Source organism: Aulonocara stuartgranti (genome assembly GCF_965226115.1).
Source record: "Aulonocara stuartgranti genome assembly, chromosome: 8".
NCBI lineage: Eukaryota > Metazoa > Chordata > Actinopteri > Cichliformes > Cichlidae > Aulonocara > Aulonocara stuartgranti.
The window spans coordinates 20656756-20681205 of NC_138959.1; the positions used below are offsets into that span (position 1 = coordinate 20656756).

The window sequence follows — 24450 nt, forward strand, 5'->3', positions numbered from 1 at the left end:
GTTTCAAGAAAATGACTTGGATGTGGTTAGATTAAGTGATGTTGTTTTGTTTTGTTTTTTTTTACCTTATCTCTCAATAGACTAACAGTCCTTCATCCTGCTGCATTTTAAATCATCCTTTTTAATCTCCATGCTTTTACATTAGCGTCTCCTTTCCGTTAACACAGCAGTCACGCCATCTTTCTTGCCATCACCCTTCTTGTTCGAGCTATGGCTTCTACTCGTGTCTTTCTGTTAACGAAATTCTAAATGTCAATTTATCGGTGGGTTGATATTACCGACTTAATGATCCATCAGCATCACATTTATAACAGCTAATAAGTGAAATTTAAAAAAATAGGAAAAGACGAGAAAAACTCCCCCGAAACATTCTCTTGACAAGATGGTTATTTATGACAGATGGACAATGTGTATATCTCGCAGAGCAAACTAAGCAAGGAAGTCTGGATGGATGTTTACATTTGTTTAGGTGTGTAGACAAAATATTAACAAGATTAAGATCAGCTGGTGTACGTTCTGGACCAAATCTCTAACGCTGACTGTAGGAGCAGACCTGGCAACACAAAATTTTGACTCGACATCAAAGAAAAAGTTATTGTAAGCAAGACAACCATTTGATATATTTCTGCTACTTCAAATGCTCAAATAAAATTCTACATGTTCAATTTAAAGTGGTAATGTACAGCTCCATCAGTCCTCCCTCACTCAAACCTCTTCTCATTCTATTTGAACCCTCTGCGGTAACCCTACCTCCCTATGGTATCAGAATATGGCGAGGGTTACTTACCCTGATGTCATTGTCCTTGCTAAATAAATAAGAATTGCTTTTCAACTACTTTTAACTTTACTTTCTCATGCAGTCAGCATTTATTTTATCATAAGATAGTAAAAGAAATTCTTATTGAAAGCTTCTTAGTTATAAAACTTTCAGCAGGAATAGTCAAAGAATCAGGCAGGCATGTTTAAGTTTATCATGAATATTGAATCGTAAATACAAAAAAGGTTTAGTTATCATTTCTCTCCAGGCTGCACAGCAGATCATTGAGCTGCAAGAAGCGGCCCAAATTAATGCAGGGCTTCAGACGGCTAACCTCGGCCGCAACACCAGCCTCCACGACATGAAGACTGTGGTGAAAACATGGAGGAACCGACTGCCTATTGTTTCGGACGACCTGTCGCACTGGAGCAGCATATTCATGTGGCGCCAACATCACTACCAAGGTATGACACGTGCTCTAACACAACTGCATCTAAATGCAAGACCATGATATACTGAAACATAAATTTAGCCATTGTACACGTGTTACAGGATGCCACACTCATGCAGACAAACTTTCACATTGCTGCTTTGGTGTCCACTACTTCCATGAAGGGCTCTTCTTTAAAAGGCCATGACGTGCAGAACCCCCTCAGGGTCTCAGTACCTTGCCAAATGTCAGCCCACTAAAGCGCTCTCTCTTTCACTGCAGGACACAACACACACACACTCAGACACACATGTTTACCTTGCTCAGTGCTCAGCTCTCTCCCGCAGTGACTTTGAAACCATTCAGAAAGGCAGCCACTGCAAAATGTGATGTCTCAAGCAACTTGAGCTTCAACTCTTACTGAGAGGCACTGAAATAATGATAGCGGTGGTTCTGCAGCACCATGCCAATAAAATCCACTTCATTTATACATGACAGCCTTCAAACTTAAAGTGAAATGGAATTTTCTTGATGAAATTCATCGCCATGGTTCATTTACTGTTCAATACGTTTAGTGTCCCCAGTGCCCTCCCCTGCGTTATGACAGCAGAGCCTTTAGAGTGCTTGAAGTTCCCCACCCTTCAGACTGCCCTAAGCGCCCCTCTTTTAGGTTTCTTTATCAACTTTATCAATTGTGCAGGGGAAAAAAATGCTTCTTTGTCTTTTTGTCTGTCCACAGCCATTGTGACAGCATATGAGACAAACACACAACACGATCCCAACAACAACAACGCCATGTTGGGAGTTCATGCCTCAGCTTCTGCTATCATTCAGTACGGCAAGATAGCTCGCAAACAGGTACTGGTTCAAGCCGACAAACTGACTTCTATTAAAATGAATAAATGCAATCTGTAAAGATCAATGTCACGTTTAGCATCCATCTTTTAAAGAAAAATAATTGTAACCTATCGCACTTTTTTCCCCCAGGGTTTGGTGAATGTGGCTCTGGACATTCTGAGTCGTATCCATACCATCCCCACAGTGCCCATTGTTGACTGTTTCCAGAAGATCAGGCAGCAGGTCAAGTGTTATCTGCAGTTGGCAGGTGTCATGGGCAAGAATGAGTGCATGCAGGTGAGATACAAAGCTCCATGTGTTCTGCTTTCTGCTTCTATATCAAATTGAAGCGACTGCTACCTTCTGCATATATCATTTTCACCTTTCATGGAAGCATTTGACGCGTTAGTAATTTAAGTATTTGGGCTGATATCTGCCAGCAGTAGCTCGAGGCATAGTTAGAGGTACTTTGAGTGGGAGCTATAGAAAGAGCAATAAGTGTTTGGGGTGGCTCTAGGTGACAAGTTATAGCAGTGAGACTTATAAGAGAGTGTGTAACTCAGGAGCTTGCTCTTAAGCCCATGGAGTGCTCTGATTAATAGAAGTAGTTCAACACACCACAAGTCATTAAAAGTGCCAGTAGACACTCTTCTCTCCCTCTCTCCCTTCTATCTCATCTGTGGTTCTCTCTGTCTATTTCTCCTGCTACACATCGTTTGTCACAGCAGTACATAGGGGACACCTAATCAGAGGCTCACCGTAATGGAAGTTTAGTTCCCTTAACACCTCTACTCTTACTTCTTAATGAACAGTGAGCAGTTTGTTTGTTCTTCACCTGTGATTATGGCTCTGTCTAAAACACAACGTTGCGGCACTTCTTGAGAAATCTTCTGCCTAACGTAGATGAAAATTTACCTGCTGCAGTTTTGTTTTAAGTTTAACTTTTGTTGTTCTGGCGTCTGTCTGTCAGGGTTTAGAAGTGATAGAGTCAACCAACCTGAAGTACTTCACCAAGGAGATGACGGCCGAGTTCTACGCTCTAAAGGGGATGTTCTTGGCTCAAATCAACAAGTACGTTAACCAGATGTTTAGTCTTTGATGGCCTTTCATGCATTGTGCTTTTTTTTTTTTTTTGCTTTTTTTTTTTTTTTTTGTCAACATCCAAGTTTATATTTCTGGCGCTGCCTTCCCTTTATTCATCATCACATTGCCTTGAAACTGTGTCAGTGGTCCCTTGACACTGTGTGGGTGTTTCATCCTGCCAGTACATAGCAGTTATGTTTACTTGGCAATTCTTGCCTCAGAGTAATCCACCTCTAAAGCTCTGTTAGCAGGTAACCCATGTGACATGGCTTAGATGAGAATCTTTGCCATCAGGTGTCAGTAATTTGTTTCTCGCTGCAGGGTTTGCCTGTGGAGTGTACAACTGCTCTCTCCATATATAGCTGGGCCTTGCACACCCACAGCCAGACTCCTTAACATTCCTTCCTCTTCAGCACCAGCTTTTTTTTTCTTTCTTTCTTTCTTTTTTTTTTTGCCTGTCATTTTGTCATGACATGGCGTCCTGAGGGGTGAAAGACAAATTGAGGAAGGCTTATTAAATGTATATGCAGCTCAATAATTAACTCTAGGCAATTTACAGGAATCTCTGGGATCAGCAAAACTTGCCTCCACCTCAGCAGGGTTTATTGCAATCATTAAGTTTCCCCTGCACCAGGGGAGAATTAACAGCTGAGTGGGGGTGAGGGGTTCAGAGATTCTTATGTGTGTGCGTGTGCATGTGCAACCACATGTGCTAAGGATTTTGGGATCAGTCAATTAAACGGGTGTCAAATATTTGACAGTCTGTTGGGTGACTGTGCTCCTGTTGAGCCGGCTAGCAGAAAGCGTTAATGTACTTTAACACTCACAAAGCGACTGAGGAAACCCCATTAAGTATTACTGGAGGGTCTTCGGCTCTGACTCCCATAGCAATCAAGCTCCCGTTTTTTAATCACATGCCAAATGCCTTTTATAATAACACATTTTAATTGATTGGCTTGGGAGACATTTCACTGCAAGTAAGTGGCAGAGCTGTTTTGGAAGCACTCCTGAAATGGAGGTCCATTCACCAACTTCAGCTCAGTAAGACTTTTTCATTGACAGGCCTGTCTCCTTGTTTTGACTGCAGGGTAGTGCGTCTCGGGGTGCCGCTTGCATCTTATTTATTAATCAGAGACTGAAAGGTGTGTAAAAATTATTCAGACTGCGTGCCAACGGTTAGAAGCTTCTTGGCATGGTGAAAATAGCTGATGATTCAGAATATATTTCCCTGTCAGCATAAATGTTGCAGTCAAAACTCGGGTCGGTTGCCAGAGTCTACTTGTCTGTTTCATAGCCTGCTATTTAATAGTTTGTGTATTGAATCTTAAGTGTGTGATTGCTAGACCGCAATACCACAATAGAAGTTGTCAAGAATTTATTAAGATGGAGTGATGGATGGATAGATATGAAGTTATATCTGTACAGTTAGGTTTAAGATATATTACATAATACCATGAGACCAAATAGTTAATATAAGTGCAGACACAGATAAAATGTGGATTTTATTATACCCACACAAAAAAAGCCCCAAAGATGATATCAAGAGTCCGTCATCAAGAAAATAAGCTATTTTAAGAAATAAGTGGCCCCATAAGCAAAAGAGGTCACCTTAACAGAACTATACTGAAAAATAACAATTAACAAAACCATATCCAATAAACTGACCAAGTCAAATGACAAACAACTCCACCAAACTATCTTTTTTTTTTTTTTAAATGAAGAGACCAATTCTTTCTCATGTGAATACAGCAGATGGTTCTGTCCATTTGGCTGGCGTCTGCATTTAAACCTCTCTTAGCGCCCTATTTTGCTTAAGGAGCCACCGGGAAATTCAATTCAATATAAACCAAATTTGAATGCTTAATGATTTTGAATTCAGAGTAAACACCAAATAATACCAAATTAAATAAATCAAACTAATTGTTAGCTTCACAACTTCAGTGACAGCAAAAAGAACTTAAATGTAGCAGTGATGTGGGAGCGTAAAACCTTGGTTCAGTGTCTGGTTTATATGAAAGCGGAGTGTGGATGAATATTACGATTGTGTGCTTGTGGATACTGCAGCCACATAGTAAAACAAAACTGTTAATTCATACTGGGATGAATTTTTATTCTACAGTACCGTGAGGGGAAAAACGCTGAAGATTACAGCTGCTGAAAATCTGTGGTTTATTGATGTTTAGTTAATATTTCAAGATGTGATCAACATTTCTCGCACACTCCTTTTTCCTTTTCTCTTGTTCGATCGCCTCCCACCGTTTCTCCCCTTACATGCTGCTCTCTTCAGCATCTCTACCTATTTCCTTTTTCCCTTCTGATTCACCTTTCACTCAATTTTATTTCCTTTCCCCCAGCTACCTCCCTTTTCTCACTTGCCCTTGACACTCATTAACGGTAATATACCCTTCACCCTCTAACACTTTTCCTTTCCCTTCTTTCTTGTTCTAGGTCAGAGGAGGCAAATAAGGCTTTTTCAGCAGCAGTACAGATGCATGACGTTCTGGTGAAAGCCTGGGCCATGTGGGGCGACTACCTAGAGAACATTTTCGTTAAAGATCGTCAGCTCCACTTGGGAGTCTCTGCCATCACCTGTTACCTCCATGCTTGCCGTCACCAAAATGAGAGCAAGTCCCGCAAGTACCTCGCAAAGGTGATAAGAGAAGTGGGATGCTGGGGAGGGATTTGTATGATCATCTTGGTTGGTAAAACTCCTTGCAAAATGCTGATAATGGCAACATTTCTGTGGTTGCTTGTTTATCTCTTGATTTCAGTTGTCAATGTTTTGTTTGCTTGATAATGAAACCAGCAACCTTCCTGCCTAAAGCCATGTTTTGTTTTTTTACAACAGGGAGTCACTTTTCATTCTCTAGTTTCCTGACCTCATCTACCCCATACATTATTGCTGCCAATGAGAAGAAAGCCATTCTTTTTTCCACCTCTCAGGCTTAGCCATGGTTAAAAGTAGAGTAGTAATTTGATCGATTACAGTCTAGCAGCAGGGTAGGCAGCAGGGATGGGTTCCCACAGTAGATCGATGGTGGAGTGAAGGCCATCCTCTGGCACTTGGGGTCAACAGACTAATGGCATCCCCTGACACTCCAATCTCATGACCCTCTACATGAATTGACCTTTCTCTAACAGTCTGACCGATTTCCCCCATACAGCAACTCTGCAGGCAGTGCCTAGGAGGTAAAGAGATGGAACCTCTTGCTAACAACCATCCTACCTTCTTAAATGGACACTAACTCATTCAGTGTAGCCTCTCGAAAAGTTGCCACAGCACAGAGCCACCTTGGTGTGTGTGTAGATCGGCTGTTACTATTGATTTCTGTTTAAATAATTTAATGCCAGCTTCACCTTCATATTAAATGGGGGGTTTTGTTTTGTTTTGTTTTTTTCTGATGACCCCACCCATAAGTATTGTACTGCCAAAGTGGGTTGGCAGCGCTTACTCCTGATGGATGAAGCGAGATGACCAGTCATTATCAGTAATTATGCACAATCTGTGTACTCAGAAACAGGAAGGGGGGTGGGGGGATAATGTCTTCATCATAATGCACACACACAAGCTTACCAGGGGAGGAGAGATCACCACCACATGGCTCAGCTTTGATCATACTGAGGATTGCAAAGATGCACTTGTATATTGCTCTGCACAGCAATCGCCTGGTTAGTGGTAGCAATGTTGCACCTTGCGATTTGGTGTTTTGCAGTAGGTAAATAATTGTGACTGTTATTATTGACCTTTATGTGACCTTTTTCACATTTGTTATTTCTTCTCTCTCTGCCTCTGTCCTTTCTCCCCAACTATCTTTGACTTTCATCCCACCTTCTAACACCTTTTTTTTTCCACCCGTAGGTCTTGTGGCTCCTCAGCTTTGACGACAAGAACACTCTGGCCGATGCTGTTGACAAGTACTGTATTGGAGTCCCACCCATCCAGTGGTTGGCATGGATACCACAGCTTCTGACCTGCCTGGTTGGATCAGAAGGAAAGCCTTTGCTTAACCTAATAAGTCAGGTGAGGCTTTTGCAAAACTCTATTTGTGCTTCAGTCAAAAATCTTTGTGGTCAGCTCTCAGTGGGTCTGGATGTTTGCTGCACCATCAATCTTAGTATTGCTTGGCTCTCTGTATGCATTTGGGGCAGCACATCTGGCTTAGTGTGTAAGCGTCAGTCCTTATGCACGTCTTTCTAATCAAGATAAATTAACTGCATTCACGCCAAAGTAGTCTCTCTCCTGCTTTCTATTTACCAAATTAAGCATCCAGATTCTTTTAGTGTCCCCTTTTACAACAATTTATTGGCTTCCACTAGTCCCTGGTGAATTGGTTTTTAAATTATTTGTTCAAGAAATGATTATGAAGTTAATATTGAATGCATCCGCACTGCAGGAACAGAGCTAGTAATTAAACCAAGGACTAATTTGCTTTGCTTAATGGAGTATTATTTCTGCACAATTTGAAGAGGGTGATCTTCAAAGAGTAGTCTGCTATAACAAACAGCCATCCTCTCAACAGAGCTGGAATGTTGTATGGAGGATGTGAGGGAAACTGTGAAGGAGGATAAAAAGACGAGAGTGAAAAGGCGAGGTTTTAAAGTGACTTTGATAAAGTTAAAAAGTGTCACACATTGGATAGCTGAATAAAAAAAACATACTTAGAGGTTAGAAGGAAAATATAATACAAAATGTATATAAACCCAAATCCAAGCATTTTATTAGAATTTAAATTGGCCTACATTGACAGGCCCCCTCTAGCCTTTGGGTACGTGTGTAGTAGCATCATAATCGCCATGTGAGTGTGAAGAAATGAAGATTGCTTTACTTTAGCAGTCTTTCTTACTTTTTTAGTATGCAGATTAAAAGGAAACATGTCACTGATGGCTGGTTGTTAAGCCCATTAAGAAATAGCATTTATGAAAGTCAGCCGTTAACCCTGTAAGACCCAACCCATCAAAAAATAGCCAGAAAATTCAGATTTTGGGGGAACTGAGATGTTTATTAACCCTTATGACAAAATCCACAAAAATGTTTTTGCTATATCATGTTGTGTATAATATATTTTTTATTATATATTTATTCAAAATTTTTATCGCATTTGATACATTGGGTGTTTTTGGCAACTTCTTGTTAACAACAATGTTAATTTTAGACAAACAAAAAACGGTTTTGTCCATAACATTTTGAAATTATGGCAAGTATTGATCATGTTGATGAAATAGAGTTCTCAGAAACCCATGTATCAATTGTGATACATATTATACAGTTAAATATAGGCCCAACTGTAGAAACTTGCTCCATTATTTTCATTTGCTTTAGTGTCTGTGGAGGTTCTTTGTTTTTTTATTTTTAAAGATGATTCTCATCCAAGAGGCTTCTTCAGTTCTAGAACAACTGATGGAAATCCCAATTATTTAAACCCTCATTTTCCTGTTTTGGTTTTTGGAAATCTTTTTAAAATATATTAGACCATGACACATGACTGATAAAAAGCTTAGCTTTAATGTCTCAGTTAACCCGAATCGCTTCTGTACGTATATAAAATGGATGTCAGTCTGTGACTATACAAATTCTCCTTCCATAGAGACTCACTTCTTCCTTTTGGTCCGCCTTTTCATGCTATTATGACTGAAGTGTAAAAGGTTGACACCCGTTTCTTCTCTGCCTCTTTTGTGTAAAGAACAAACCACATTTTAATGCATGGCATTCTTTATCCCTCTCGCCTGACTGAATTATTTAGAGTTTCTCTGTGGCGGCGGGATGTTTAAAAAAACGTATGTTGAAATATTGATGAAGGTGAGGAGAAGAGCGCCTGGGGGCAGGCGGGAAGATGAATCAGAAGTTAGCAGAGAATCTCAGCACCCCTTCCCACACATGCTCGCTCCCTCCCTCGTTGCCTGCACCGTTTCTGCCGTGCTCCCTCTTCCCCTTAGTTCACCTCAGCCGTGCCAAATTATGACATTTCCTATCTTCCCATTAGTGCGGTGATCTCTGGTTCCTCCTCTTCCTCTTTGCCTTCCTTCCTCTTTCATCTTTAATACAGCTGTTAGCTGACACTTAGCACTCCCTCTTCCACTTGCTCTTGACATCTCACTTGTCAGCTCCATATTGTACTTTTCATTTCAAGTCATTTTCTCTGTTTTAGGGACACTGAAAAAGAAAAATGTGAAAACAGGATATTTACTCTTTGTACAACATATAAAATTAGTAAATATTAGTGGGAATACTAATGTTGCTAGATATGTATAGTGTATGTAGTTCCCATGTATGTGTTTGTTTAAGAGCAAGGGTCACATTAAGTTGAGGAAGTGGAGAGTTTTTCCTAATTAAATAATCATTTGTTTGCCTTTATGACTTTATGAGACGTCTAATATGTCTAGGCTTCCACCCAAAGCGGCCACAGCCTTTCACTACCTTGTTATTCCTGTCTCTCTCCCTTCCCCACCTTCGGGCCAGTGTAGAGTTATATTCCTTTTGGGAGCCACGTCTCTTGAAGATTTTCAGACCAGCTGAGATCTGGAACGGTTCTTTTGGTAACCTAAGGAAGATGTACAAGTGTGTGTTACATAGCCACAGGCTAATCCGTTTTCAACTTGAACTCAGTTTTATGTAATCATGATTTGTACAATCTGAGAATCTTTCTAAAGACAGCTAGATGTCACAGGAATGTGGGTCAAGGTAAAGAAAGCGTAGTGGTTCCAAAATCCATTTATCCTCAGTCTTCTAGTCGTCTTCTGTCTCACTACTGTAGCCCTCTCTCTGTAACCACTGATCCTCGGCCCACCGTTAGCCACATTGAGCTTAGTTTTGTTGGATTTTTGGATCGATTCTTTTCTGCCCTGCAGGCAGCTACACTGCACTTTTAAAACAATTCTCCAATTTGGCTGTATTTGAAATGTTCAGCAAAACTGTGGCTAGGCTTGTTTTACTTTGGCATACAGTTTTTAATACTGTAAAAAAAATTTAGTGAGGTTTGTCACAACTCATGTTCTGCCTTGAAGCGCTCACTTTGTGCTGTGACAGGGAGTATGTGTCATATATCAGTGTCAAGTTTACGGTGCTCATCCAAAGAGAGATTCCTTTACATTGCAATTTGCACGGGTTGTCATTCATTCTGGTGTTATTTGGTGAAATGTGACTTGAATTCAGACTGTAGCCACGGGAAAATGTGTGGATGGATGTTTGGTCAGAGGTTTTACTGCATGTTCAAGACTTTTAGGGTTTAAACAGTGTGAATCGAAACAAACACTTTTCATATCACCATCTGAGCTTTCAGATGCTGTTTGCACATTCACACCGCAGTCCTGAACTTTTCCAGACATCACCCAGCTGAGGTGCATGTGACCGCGCAAGTGTCCAACCTGCCAGCTTGTTAGTAAAACGTCTGTGCGATGTCAGATGATTCCTGTGTACAGTTAAAGGTTCAGTGCATTAACTGCAAGTGAGTGGACAATGTATGTGTTACCTCCTCCCTGAGAAAGGGCAACTGTGACAAAATAAGATTCTTTAGTTGAAGACTCACCTGAATCTTCTGTCACAAGTTAATGCGAACTGTATTTGCAAACTACAGGCTGAAGGAAAGGCTGAACTCTTTACCCCTGCAGTAAGGGCACCTGGTGGCTTTGTTATTGTGTTTTGCTGGCATGGTTTGGGTCTTGTTGTCAAAGTAAATCAATACAGAGCTGTTCTGAGTGATCGCCTTTATCCTAAGATGAAATATTCCTATGCTGGTGGGAGTACGGTCACCCATCCATAGGGTATGAGGGGTCACTGAATGCTTTCTTACACCCTATTTAACACCTTTGGTGTGTTTTTTTTCTTTTGTTTGTTTGTTTGTTTTTTTAAACTTCTTAGACAGTATTCCCTACCACTATTATTAAAACACCAAATGAGGGAAATGTCTTCTTAAGAAAATCAGTGTGACCAACTTTAAAAGCTAACTGAAGCTCAGTCACATTGGTACATCGTAAGCTTTCACAAACACTGACTTGTCTCCCCCCCCCCACCCCCCCCCAATAATTTGTCATCTGTCATGCGTATTCTCTCTCCAATGTATCCTGATAACATGGTGGATGTTCATATTAAAGATGGGCAGTGTCAAATTATGATGCCAGCACCTAGAATATGGTCATCTCAGTTATGTTAGATGACCAAACGATAGTCCCACTGACCTGCTGTTAAAAGCTTCTGTTTACAGGGGGCAGCCACTTAAAATAAAGTTGTCTTAAAGGGGGAGGGGCAAGGGGACTAAAACAGCTTGTTTGGGACAGAAGATGAACTGCAGGACTGCCCCAAGGCCCAGTAGAAGATTATAATGGGTTATTTTGAATTATGAATAATGTAAAGCTACTTTAAACAGCCAATCATGTAGTTTCATTATAAATGGAAGAATATAAGAAAACTATAACATCAAGAAGAATTTATTCCACATATCAATAGTTTGAGTTCACTGATTGTTTGTTTTTTAAAAACACAATACTTTGATGGTAGAATGGATGACTTAGTGGCTTAGTACAGATACATTTCATTTCATTTCATTCATTTCATTTATTTGTTCATTTTCAGGCACAACAAATACCTATATTGAACATAAAATGCACAAAACAAAAAACAAAAATTGCCTGAAAAAGGAGTGGGATGAAGAAAACTTATTAAATCCCACCCCTATACTCACTCATCAACAAAAAAAACAAACTTCCCGCAGCTACGCCCATCATTGCATACAGACCCATCAACAGCCCCGGGCACATACAAGCATCTAAACGGCAGCTCGCAAACAACAATTAGAGCCTTCATAACTGAATACAGAATATATAAATTATAAATTGCATTACCACAGGTAACAGGCAGTAATAACTACAAGTAACAAACACACATACATATACATACATATATATCTACACACACATGTACATATATGTACATACATACGCACACTTTTTTTTTTTTTTTTTTTTTGGAATCCATACCAGCAATGGTAAGAGAACGGTTAGTTATGTCTATAACTCCTGTTCCCTGAAGGAGAGGAACGAGGTACAACACATAAGTATGGGATATCACGCCCTCGCGTGTCCTGGCTGAAGAAACCTTTATTCACGCCTTTACGGCAGATGACGTGTGATGACACGCGCAAGGCCCCGCCCGCACATATAGCCGCTGCCATCACCGTCATCCCTCAGTTCGATAGCCGCTCTTCACCGAGCCAACTGCTCAGTGGGGCCACCCTGTGTTGTACCTCGTTCCTCTCCTTCAGGGAACAGGAGTTATAGACATAACTAACCGTTCCCTTTCAGTCGATTCACTCGGTACAACACATAAGTATGGGACCTATATACACGCCCCGCAGAGCAGCCACCGAACGGGACCACCACATCCTTAGTGAGTGGTAGACCCAGCAGAAAGGACAGCATGAGCCACCGAAGGGGCTGTAACGTCCAACCGATAAAACCGCACAAAAGTGTGCGGCGACGCCCAATTAGCCGCTGCACAAATATCAGCCACAGGCACCCCTCTAAAAAGAGCCCATGAGGTCGCCATCCCCCTGGTGGAATGAGCTCCCACCCCGTGGGGCAACGCAAAACCTCCGGTGCTGTATGCCAGCGAGATAGCTTCTACAATCCAGTGGGACAGCCTCTGTCTGGACAGAGCTCTACCTCTATTCGGATTAGCGAAGCAGACAAACAACTGGTCACACAAACGCACATCCCGAGTGCGCTCAATGTAGGTGCGTAGCGCACGCACCGGACAAAGAGAATGCACCCTCCTCTGCTCCTCAGATTCAAAAGGAGGGGAGCAAAAGCTCAGCAACTCAAACTCCATTGAACTATAAGATGCAGGCATGACCTTGGGAAGATAGGCGGCATTCGGACGCAATACGACCTTGCGGCCATCAGGAGAAAACTGTGTGCAGGCAGGATGCACAGACAGCGCATGAAGGTCCCCCACTCGCTTCGCCGAGGCCAAAGCGAGAAGTAATGCGGTCTTATACGAAAGAAGTTTCATATCTACCGACTCAACGGGTTCAAACGGAGGGCCACAAAGGGCCTCCAGCACCAAAGACAAGTCCCAAGCCGGGACACTGGACTTAAGCACGGGCCTCAGCCGGCGAACCCCTTTCAGAAAACGCACGGCGAGGGGATGCGCACCTGGTGTCACCCCGTCAAAACCGATATGACAAGCAGATATAGCCGCTAAATAAACCTTGATCGTCGAAAACGAAAGGCCTTTATCCAACAGCTCCTGCAGGAATGTCAAAACATCCACAATAGAGCACTGAAATGGGAGAGTGTGGCGGTCCTGGCACCATCGCTCGAAGGCTCGCCATTTGTAAGCGTACAAGCCTCTAGTAGACGAGGCCCTGGCGCTCTGAATCGTCGCTACCACACTAGGTGGCAGACCCTTAGCAACCAAGTTTAACCTCTCAGCAGGTAAGCATGAAGGTGCCACAGATCCGGGCGCGGATGAAACACTTCCCCCCCCGCCTGAGAGAGGAGATCCCTGCGGAGAGGAAGCTGCCAAGGACTTGCTGCAAGCAGGCTGATTATTTCTGCATACCACGACTTCGCGGGCCACCAAGGGGCCACCAGGATCAGAGAGAGGGAATGCCGACGCACCCTCTCCAGAATTGGAGATATCATTTCCACTGGGGGAAATGCATACAGGAGCACGTCTGGCCATTGGTGCGCTAGCGCGTCCAAGCCCAAGGGTGCATCGTGGTCGATTATGGAGTAGTACAGGGGGCAGTGAGCATTCACCCTGGAAGCAAAAAGATCTATTTGCGCCTCGCCAAATAGATCCCAAATCTGAGCCACTATTGAAGGGTGTAACCTCCATTCTCTCACCAGAGGACCCCCCCTGGAGAGAAGGTCCGGCCCCAGGTTCAGGTGGCCCGGGACATGGGTGGCTCTTAGAGTCAGAAAATGAACACTGCACCATAACAGCAGAGAGCGAGACAGCTGCAACAGGGGAAGAGAGCGTGTTCCTCCCTGCCTGTTTATATAAGACACCACTGTTGAATTGTCCGTCCTGACTAAGACATGCTGGCCCTGCAGGACTGGACGGAAACGCTTTAGAGCTAAGAACACTGCTAACAGCTCTAAGTGGTTGATGTGCACTTGGCGCTGAGCCGCGGACCAGATCCCTCTCACTGACGCACCCTCGCACAGCGCTCCCCACCCACTTAGGGAAGCATCTGTGGACACCACCTTGCGAAACAACACCCTCCCAATCCGAGAGCCCTGGTGCAGTAGCCCGGGCTCCCTCCAAGGACGGAGAGCTAGCATGCAAGACGCAGTTACCGGCAGCCTCCTCCGGAGGTGACGCGAAGCACACAAACGGTGAGAGAGAGTCCAGCGTTGAAACGCTCTCATTTTCAACAGCCCAAGCGGCACTACGGCGATCATAGATGCCATCATGCCCAACAAGCGCAATATCGTCTGGAAACGCAGTCTGCGTCCCAGCTGAAATTGAGCGAGGCAGCGATGAAACGCGGCCACTCTGTGCTCTGACAACCGTGCGCGGCTGGAAAGAGAGCATATTTCCAGACCGAGAAAAGCGATCTGTTGACCTGGGATTAGCGAGCTCTTCTGAAAGTTCACAGAGAACCCCAGTGTCTGAATGTGTGACAGAACCCGCGACAGCTGCGTCTCCGCCTGTTCTCTGGAGCAAGCCACGAGAGCCCAGTCGTCCAGGTAGGCCAAGATGCGGATGCCCCTCTTCCTGAGGGGCGCTAGCGCTGCCTCGGCACATTTCGTAAAGGTGCGGGGAGCGAGCGACAGCCCGAACGGCAGCACTAGGTATTCGTAGGCTACGCCCTCGAATGCAAACCTCAGAAACTGCCTGTGTTTCGGGTGTATAGCGACATGAAAATAAGCATCTGTTAGATCGATTGTCGCAAACCAATCTCCCGGGCCGACTGCACTCAGGAGCTGTCTGAGTGTTAGCATCTTGAACCTGTACGTTCGCAGGTACGTGTTCAAGACTCGCAGGTCGAGGATGGGACGAAGCCCTCCCCCTTTCTTCGGAATGACAAAATAACGGCTGTACCAACCTTTGTCCGTCTCCGAAGCGGGGACCACCCGTATTGCTCTCTTCTGTAATAGCGCCTGTATTTCCTCTCTGAGTACCAAGGCTGCCTCGGGGTTGACAATCGTGTTCACGACTCTTTGGAAACGAGGCGGCTTGACCCGGAACTGCAACCGGTAACCCATGGCAACGGTTTGCAGCACCCACGGAGAGGGGGCGCAAGCGCGCCACTGAGGGAAGTGAGCAGCCAGCCGGCTGGCCTGCAGCACTGACGGCGGGGCGCCGTCGCCCCCCAGTGTGTCTGCAGGGGACTGCATCCCCTGCCTGACCTGGCTCATTTCGCCTGCAGGTTGAGCATTTGAGATTGTTTGAGAGTAAACAACACTCTTTATTGATTGCAACATGGGAACATGTACATTTATACATTTTGTTGGGTGCACCTTTTCCGGGGCATAACAATGAAAAACAGCGGGAACACTCGATGTGGTCGCTTGAACATTCAACACATCTGAACTGTGTGCAGGGGTTATGTGCTTGGGAGACCGCGATAGGGAAGTGCAGCGCCTTCTGGGGCTGACAACCTGAACAGAACTTAAGCGGCACCTCTTGTGCGGCAATAGAGGGGTAAGAGCAGCGTCTCCCTGCTGCCGGATCCCTTCCCCACTCGCAATCACAGCTAGGAGGGCTGAGGCTTCTTCCTCCTGGGCGTCGGGTCCCGTCGGGGGCCCGGGGGAGGGCCTTTGCCCCAGGCCGACTGGCGTGGAGCTCGGGCCGGAGTACGTGCTCTCGCCGGCGGCCCTCCCACTCCAGCAGTGGGCGCCGGTCTCTTGCCAGCTGTCAGAGGAGCGGCGGGCCTGTGAGAGCTAGCAGTGGGCTTGGGCTGGGGCTGGCGTCTGGGGATGATGTCGCGCAGAGCTTCCGTCTGCTTCTTCCTCAGATCGAATCTAGCCTGAATGGCTTCAAGTGAATGTCCGAATAACCCAGCCGCAGACACTGGTGCGTCCAGATACACAGCTCTGTCTCTATCAGGGACGTCGGAGAGGGTCAGCCACAGGTGCCTCTGCGCCACCACTGTCGAAGCCATCCCTCTGCCCAGGGAGAGCGCTGCACAGCGAGACGCACGGAGGATGTAATCCGTGGTGACTCTAACCTCGTTAAGAAGAGGTGACAGCGGGCTGTCCTCCGGAACCAGCGATCCAAGCTCCGCCAGGCACATTGCTTGGTACGTCTGGAGCATGGTGACGGAGCTCATGGCTCGAGCGGTGCCGGCCTGAGCCCGATAAATCTTCTCCAGCTGCGAGGCCGAGAATCTGCAGTGCTTGGACGGCAGAGTTGCGGGGCCACCGACACCATGGTTATGGGACGGGGCCAGATAAGCAGCCAGAGACAGCTCCATAGGGGGTGGGTTAGCTAAACCAGCTCCCTCGGCGCCGTCCAATTCCATGTACTGTCCATAGCCGGGCACAGTGACGCGGGTAGACAGAGGTTTGTCCCATGACGCTGTTAGCTCGCAGAGAAAGTCTGGGAACATGGGGAGGCAGTTTTTGGCCGTTGCGGGCTCCGGTGGAAGGAAAAAACCCGCAAACCGCGACGGCTTCCGAGCTGGTGGAGGAGAGGGCCAGTCCACCTGCAGCTTCTCAGCGGCACGGCGAAACAGGGAGAAAAGAGAGGTGTCATCGTGGCCGACCGGCGCAGCAGCGGCGGCATATTGGGTCGACAATGAGCTCTCCTGCTCATCCTCCGACAAACCATGGATGTCCAGGCCGATGTCCAGCACGTCATCGTCTTCCTGGGGAGCGCTGGCGGGCTTCAACCCAGGCTGAAGCCCGTCAGCGCTCCTGCATGGTTCCGGTCCGTCATCGGCTAACCCGTCAACGTATTCCATGTGGTCAGCCCAGCTAATCGCGGGGACATCGACCTGAAAATTTTCGTCTTCGGACTCGGACGAAGCCGGGGCTCCAGACTCGGAAAGAAGAGGGTCATGCCGTGCGACAGCCGAGCGTCCCAGCACCCTTTCCACAAACGTCACCCGTCTTTCCAGGGTCGAGCGTCGGAGCTGGCGACAAAACGCACAAGCTTCGGGCTCCGTCAACGCTCTCCTAGCGTGGACGATCCCCAGGCAGACAGGGCAGGCATCGTGCTGGTCGCTGTCGTGCAAAGAGAAACCACATCCCTGAGGACAGGGGCGAACAGAAGATTTCTGCTTTGCTCGCTTCGGTTTGGAGTCCATTCCCAAAACGCAAAGCGAAACGCTGCACAAGAAAAACTTGAAAATAGCGCTCCGCGGGCAGCCTACGCACCAGCTGGGCGGTGGAGGCTAACACCAACAGGGGCAGTTAAGCTAGGTTCAAGCTGGCAGACAACGGAGCTAACTAGCAGTAGCTAGCTAGCCCAACTCAGCAGAGGTGTTCTCAGCGAGGTGAAGAGCGTAAGAACTGAGGGATGACGGTGATGGCAGCGGCTATATGTGCGGGCGGGGCCTTGCGCGTGTCATCACACGTCATCTGCCGTAAAGGCGTGAATAAAGGTTTCTTCAGCCAGGACACGCGAGGGCGTGATATCCCATACTTATGTGTTGTACCGAGTGAATCGACTGAAAGGGAACAGACATTACAGAGCACACTAAAAGCATCATTGAGTATACTGTGACCAGACCAACTGTTTGTAGAGAAATTTAAATCTATGAATATTTTTGCATTGTTTCAATTGTAAACTCAGACTGTTCCAGATTTTCACACCACATACAGACACACAAAAACCTTTACGGGTTGTTCGAGTTCTGGGTAATTTGAATTCTCCAAAGCCTCTCACATTATAAACCTTTTCTCGAATTTCAAATCTAGTTTGTAAATTTGCCAGTAAAAGTTTAGTAAAAGCTTTATACAAAATTATGGATGTATTGTAATTAACCAGATCCTGGAATTTAAGTAACTTTGCCTGAAGAAAGAATTTGTGAGTATGATCTAGATAACCAGCCTTGTGAATAATACGCAGTGCTCGTTTCTGTACTGTGACTAATGGATTAGTTGTATTTTTATATGTGTTTCCCCACACTTCCACACAATATGTAAGATATGGAAGAACCAGGGTACAGTACAGAGTACGAAGTGCATCTTTATCAAGGAATTGTTTCACTTTGTTCAAAACTGCGAGGCTTCTGGAAATTTTGGTTTTTATGTGTCTGACGTGGGGTTTCCATGAAATTTAAATAAAAGACGACCATTAAATTCACCTGGTGTATTACTTATCAAAGGATTTGCACCCCAGTAACTTAAAGGTAAATTTGCTGTGCGTTTAAAACTCATAGCCTCTTATGTCCCAACTTTGACCATTAACTCTTCTAGTGGTGTCAGTGACTTTTCTTGGAAGTCTTGAAGGCAGTTTCATCATCAGTCACATTGAGTTTTGTAGCTCAGCCATGACATGTTTTTAACTCCCCTAACTCCACTGACTCAAAGCTTCAAACACCCCCTCTGTAAGAGTACAGGTCTTTGGCAGTATCTGTATGATCTCTCTCTTTCACTCTCTCACCCTGACACATATAGGCATACAGTATCTCTCTGTCCCTCTCTCACTGTCTCTCTTTCTATCGCTTCCCTCTTTACCTCTATCCACACCCCTCTCTCTCCTTTGCAGTCCTTAGGGGGAGTCTTTGAAATGTAATCTGTGACCCTCTTTTATCTGCTAGGTGGGACGAGTGTACCCCCAGGCTGTCTACTTCCCCATCCGCACCCTTTACCTGACTCTCAAGATCGAGCAGAGGGAACGCTACAAAAGCGGTAAGTAAACAGTGCCTGTAGTGTGTTGCCTGATTTAGCACACTTTGAACAATAAAAGGTGGGTTTTGTTTGTTTGTTTGTCTGGTTTGTTGTTGTTGTTGTTGTTTTTTTGTTTTTTAACAAGTCCTTATCTATTAATAATTTATCAGGACAGTGTTGAATTGGCCTCATCTTGTGTTTTCCCCACTTTTTTTGATTTTCTGCATTCTTCTAATCCATCATTTCTCCGTTGCTTTCTCCTCTTTTCCACTCTTTTCTCCCAGATTCATCTGGACAGCAGCAGCCCAGTTCAATTGGGGCCCAGCCTCACTCAGGGGCCTCAGACCCAGGGCCAATCAGGGCCACTGCCCCGATGTGGCGCTGCAGCCGTATAATGCACATGCAGCGGGAGCTACACCCCACACTGCTTTCCTCCCTGGAGGGCATCGTAGACCAGATGGTGTGGTTCAGAGAGAACTGGCATGAAGAGGTGAGGGAAAAATAGTAATAAAAGGTGCAGAACAGATTTTGCTGCAGCAGAAGATCAGAAGGCGAGAAAATATTACAGCTGCCATTGAGAATTTTCATGTATGACAGTTTGAACATCTTCTGTATATAAGGGTCATGTGAAACTCTAAAGCTAAGCATGTATGCATCACATAATGAGGTGCGTCTGTCCAAACTGAACTTGATGCACTTTTAAATAGTTTTAGCCTTGCTAAGCAGCTTCCACACACAGCAGCTATTCTGTTCTGTAGGGGAAGTCTGGCAGACGGTGATGCAGTAAGAGGGGAGAAGACAAGTGATGGATGGGTGCTGTGAGCGTGTAGGATGGGGCGAGGGATTTAGGGTTGGAAGTTTGATGCTATGAGTGTGTATCTGTGTGATTACCTGTGATGATCAGGGGCACTGGGCAGCAGCTGCAGGCTCTATGCATCATTCCACTGGGCAAGCAGGGGAAACATAGTCATTGCCTTCCTTCTTTCCCTCAATTTGGTCACATTGCTGCATCTTTTTTTTCCTGAGGAAATGACTTATGTCTAAGTCTGTAAGAAGGACAGGATGTCTCTAATAATTCCCATATCATTACAGCATTTCTTTATTCTCTTTTCTTCCTTCTTCTCTCTACAGGTTTTAAGGCAGCTTCAGCAGGGCCTGGCAAAATGTTACTCAGTGGCCTTTGAAAAGAGTGGTGCAGTGTCTGATGCCAAGATCACACCCCACACACTCAACTTTGTCAAGAAGCTCGTTAGCACCTTTGGAGTCGGCTTGGAGAACGTTTCCAATGTTTCCAACATGTTCTCCAGCGCTGCCTCTGAGTCACTGGCCCGCCGGGCCCAAGCCACAGCCCAGGATCCTGTTTTCCAAAAGATGAAGGGACAGTTCACAACAGGTTGGTTGGCTTTTATAAATACTGTCAAATAGAGCTATACAAAAAGGCAAAACACTGAAGAAGTTTTTGTTTGAGGTTGTTTCTCCATGTTTACATTCAGTTTCAGTTTTCAAGCTTCGTCAGAGCCATTGAGTGAATATGAAAAGACGTAAAATGTGTGGGGGGGGGGGGCTGTTTTGTGAGAGTATGACAAGGTGTGACAAGTGGCCACGTAGTGAAACCAACAACACCTCCTAGCTCTCCTCACTGAAGCCCCTCACCAGACACCAGCCGCCCTTCAGCAAACAAAAGCAGCACTTGTGCGACTGTACGTCTATACTCATTTAAATGATAAGTCAGGTGTATGGCTGGCTTTTGTAACAGTATATTGAACCGGTCACATTATATCTACACAGACACTCGTGCAGCTCATATCTGTGCTAGAGCAGGCTGCCGCTGTCGCTCGGAGCAGCTGGAGCACTGGCTCTCTACAATGTAATTAAAGTTTCCAAGTAGATGATTGGATTTTAGGGAGGGATTGGGGCTGGTGACTGGTCAGAGAGGTGTTTGCATGTGTGTCTGTCTGTGCCTTTATTACACTGCATGTACACACGCCCACGTCGGGTTTGATTATACACAAGGCAGCAGCATTTCTATTCTAAGCTTGTGCAGCATTGCGGTGATGATATCAACAACTCGTCAAAGTTTGATGACGTAAAGCAGAAGACTTGTTTTCCTCCTGCTCTTTTGGAAGCTGCAAAACATTTCAAGTTCTCTCTGGTTTCATTGGGGGTTTTCAAAACTCTGTAAAACCCTCTATCAACTTATTGAAATACCCTGTAATGAACAACTTTATTTCTTTCGAGGGTTTTATATGAGGGTGAAGCCGGTTTTCAGTTCAGGTTTTACAGACCACAAAAAGTTGAGTAAAATTTCTTTCCATAAAATTGTGTTGGTTAAACGAGGCATTTTACTGAAATGTAAATGTTTCATAAGTAGTCAGGTGCTTTGTTGTTGAAACTTGTACTGGCTGTGTTGTTGTTGAGCATTGTTTACCAGGTGTCTGCTGTGCCAAAACTAAATCTAGCTCATACAGTATTGGCACAAGTAGGTGAATTAAAAAGTCTGCTTTCTCTTCTGCTGCTGTAGCATAATGATAAAACATTTTGCCTGATATATAGTGGTTGGCATTTTTGTTCTTGTTATAGAAAACTTACAGAGGAATAGATTTGGTTGTGAATTACTAACATAAATAACTACTGTCAGTGTGGATTCACTAAAGTCCTCTGATACAGCAGCAATGAAAAGAATTTACTGAATTTGTCCAGTTGCATCTTTTTTTTTTGTTTTTATCTTTTGTTTTTTTTGTCTGTATTTTGTTTTACTTGATGGCAGACCTCCAGTTACAGGCACATTAATGTCAAATAGAATGCCATAATTGAGATGGCCCATTAACAGCTGAATTCTAGACAGCATGTAGTTTATTTCTTATAATTCCCTATTTTTTTATATCCTGGAGCCTTGGAAAATTCGTTCTACTTTCCTGATGTTTTCTCTGAAGTGCTTAGACATGGACACTAATGGCTTGAATGAGACTCTGCAACAAGAGGAAGTCTCTGATCTTTTCCCAGTTATGGATTAACACATTTAAAAAGACGAATTCCTGTCATGCACTGTGTATGCTTATAAGGCAGTAAATGAAACCTGTGGTCAGTTTTTGGCCTGCGTGTTCAGATTCATGTGAAAGCTGTGGAATGTAGCGAGGCAGGTGCTGTTTTATTTTAGCCAAGACCCCCTCTGAGACATTACCTCAAAACAATCATTCTCCTGTTTTTTTGGAAGCCACGTGTCTGTTTTCCCGTGTTACATAAGGGAGTTGAACCACAGTTCAAACATGGACCATCTGCAAGACCCCTCCAGGTTTCAGTGTTCACATAAACCTTTGTGTTTTCTTCTGCTTTCTTTCTGAATTGCATCCACAGTAAACTCGCGCCTCCTTTTATTTGTTGCATTTCCAAACAACTCCTCCTGCCTGCTCTTTAGTCTCATCTGCTATTCCCGTTTAACTAGTACTGAGCCTGGCCAGTGCGGCTAATGTGTTTGGCCCTGAGACCGAGGACAAGGAGAGCGAGTGCATGAAAAGCAGCTGGGGGAAAATGTCTTCTTACTAAAACAGAATAAGAAGTAGTAATGCAGGCTAACCAGACCTGATGAACATAGAAAATGACCGAGATTAATACGCATGATGGAAGAAGAGAGAGGAGAAAACTAATGTGAAGTCGGTGAGAAACCATGAAGACAGGTGTGGTGGCTTTGGCGGGTAAAAGCTCGGGAGCTGTGTACAGACTGATTGAATGAACAACACAAACAAGACAGAGCTCAGACTCAGAATGAGCACTTTGATGATGAATCTTACCAGATGTTACGGCGCCAGCTGTGCTCACGCAGCTAGGCGTCACCAGGGCTTCTGCCTCGCAGGGTGCCTGCCGACCGTCACTAGACAGCTGTCCCCACGGCTACGCGGGAGCAGGGCCGACAGAGACCGAAACCACACAAGCCCTCCAGAGTGGAACAAACAGGGTTTACAGAACTGCAGAGCAGCCAAGCTCCCATTCCCTGCACCACGTTAGTGGCTCACTCGCTTTCACAGGGTTTGTGGGCCGGAAAATATGGGTTTATGTGTGCACATATAACATTTGGCAGCAGGGAGGCATTCAAATCCAATTACGAAGAATGCTATTTGCATGAGTTACTGTTTTAGCAGTGGATCTTTTCCAGAGACCTTTGTTAGAAAAGGTTTTTTGTTTTGTTTTTTAATATATTTAAAACAAAAACACACACATTTCCTGGATTTTGAATTTTTTTGCCTCTTGATTAGACTTAAAGAGTTAAATCTAAGTGTTATGATTAAATTGAACAGTTTGGCTTAGCACCTGTGTAACTTTATATAGTCTTTAGTGAGAAGTCTTAAGTGTAAACATACTGCATGTTGGTGACCTCTGAAACCTTTAAAACTTTAGCTCACCAGTCTGCCATAAGAAAGCAGAATTTACTCGCTACAGAAAAGTCAACCAGGCACAAGCCAGGGCCAGGACAGTACATGAAGAAATGATGGTTCTGTATAGAAAGGTGGCCCACCTCCAGCTCCACAATCTATAACCTGGCTTCAGCAGTGTAGACCATCTGGCACAGCCAGGTAAGGCAGAATAGCAGCACTGACTTCTACACACAGGTCAGAGAACAGCCTGGCTACTTTCCACACTGCACTCTTTTTCTCAGCATCCTATTCCCCACCAAGCAGGGGTCAAATATAAGTTCAGGGGGACTGAAAATAATTCCCTTATCCACTCACTTTCAGTATTGCACCCGGTACAGAGCAAACGTTATTTCTCAGCAACAGACTCTACTTACATTGTCGGCACACATCTGAGGAGCAGGATTTAAATACAAAAGGAGGGAATATGTCCACTCTTAAAATTGGCGTAATCACAGTTTGTACAACTTGTATCTTGTTTGCCTTTTAATGACGGCCTGCAAATGACACTAAATATTTCCGATTTGGATCTTAGTCAAAATGAGTAATGCGTCGATTTTTTATCGATAGTCTCTGTTCGTATAGTCTCTGTTCACACATTGAGTCCTAAACATAATGCAGATGACTACCACATTGAAGCAGTTAAATTTTGGCTCAAGAGTTGGGAGTTCGCCTAGTAATCGGAAGGTTGCCGGTTCGAGCCCCGGCTTGGACAGTCTTGGTCGTTGTGTCCTTGGGCAAGACACTTCACCCGTTGCCTACTGGTGGTGGTCAGAGGGCCCGGTGGCGCCAGTGTCCGGCAGCCTCGCCTCTGTCAGTGCGCCCCAGGGTGGCTGTGGCTACAATGTAGCTTGCCATCACCAGTGTGTGAATGTGTGTGTGAATGGGTGGATGACTGGATATGTAAAGCGCTTTGGGGTCCTTAGGGACTAGTAAAGCGCTATATAAATACAGGCCATTTACCATTTACCATTTATAATGAAAGGTGAGATGTTAATCTCTGATTCTATCAGGAAAAGTATTAGATGGCTCATGTATGATAACATGTTAAACGCTAAGCTTTTTCATTCATTTTTTTAAATGAATTGTGACGGTTCTCCAGTTTTAAACAGAAGGAATGTTTTATATTTGATGAAGATGGAGTGAAATTACTG

General features: G+C 44.7%; 1 protein-coding gene across 1 annotated transcript in view; it reads left to right on the forward strand.

Moving 5' to 3' along the window:
• The window catches only part of trrap (transformation/transcription domain-associated protein), a 90641-nt gene that overhangs the window by 55646 nt on the left and 10545 nt on the right, over positions 1-24450 (forward strand). The window contains exons 58-66 of the mRNA XM_082543626.1: positions 1026-1221; positions 1927-2045; positions 2175-2321; positions 2995-3095; positions 5556-5757; positions 6967-7128; positions 18821-18911; positions 19175-19380; positions 20022-20283. Of these exons, the coding sequence (XP_082399752.1) occupies positions 1026-1221; positions 1927-2045; positions 2175-2321; positions 2995-3095; positions 5556-5757; positions 6967-7128; positions 18821-18911; positions 19175-19380; positions 20022-20283 (1486 nt within the window). The remainder of the gene's footprint in view (positions 1-1025; positions 1222-1926; positions 2046-2174; positions 2322-2994; positions 3096-5555; positions 5758-6966; positions 7129-18820; positions 18912-19174; positions 19381-20021; positions 20284-24450) is intronic.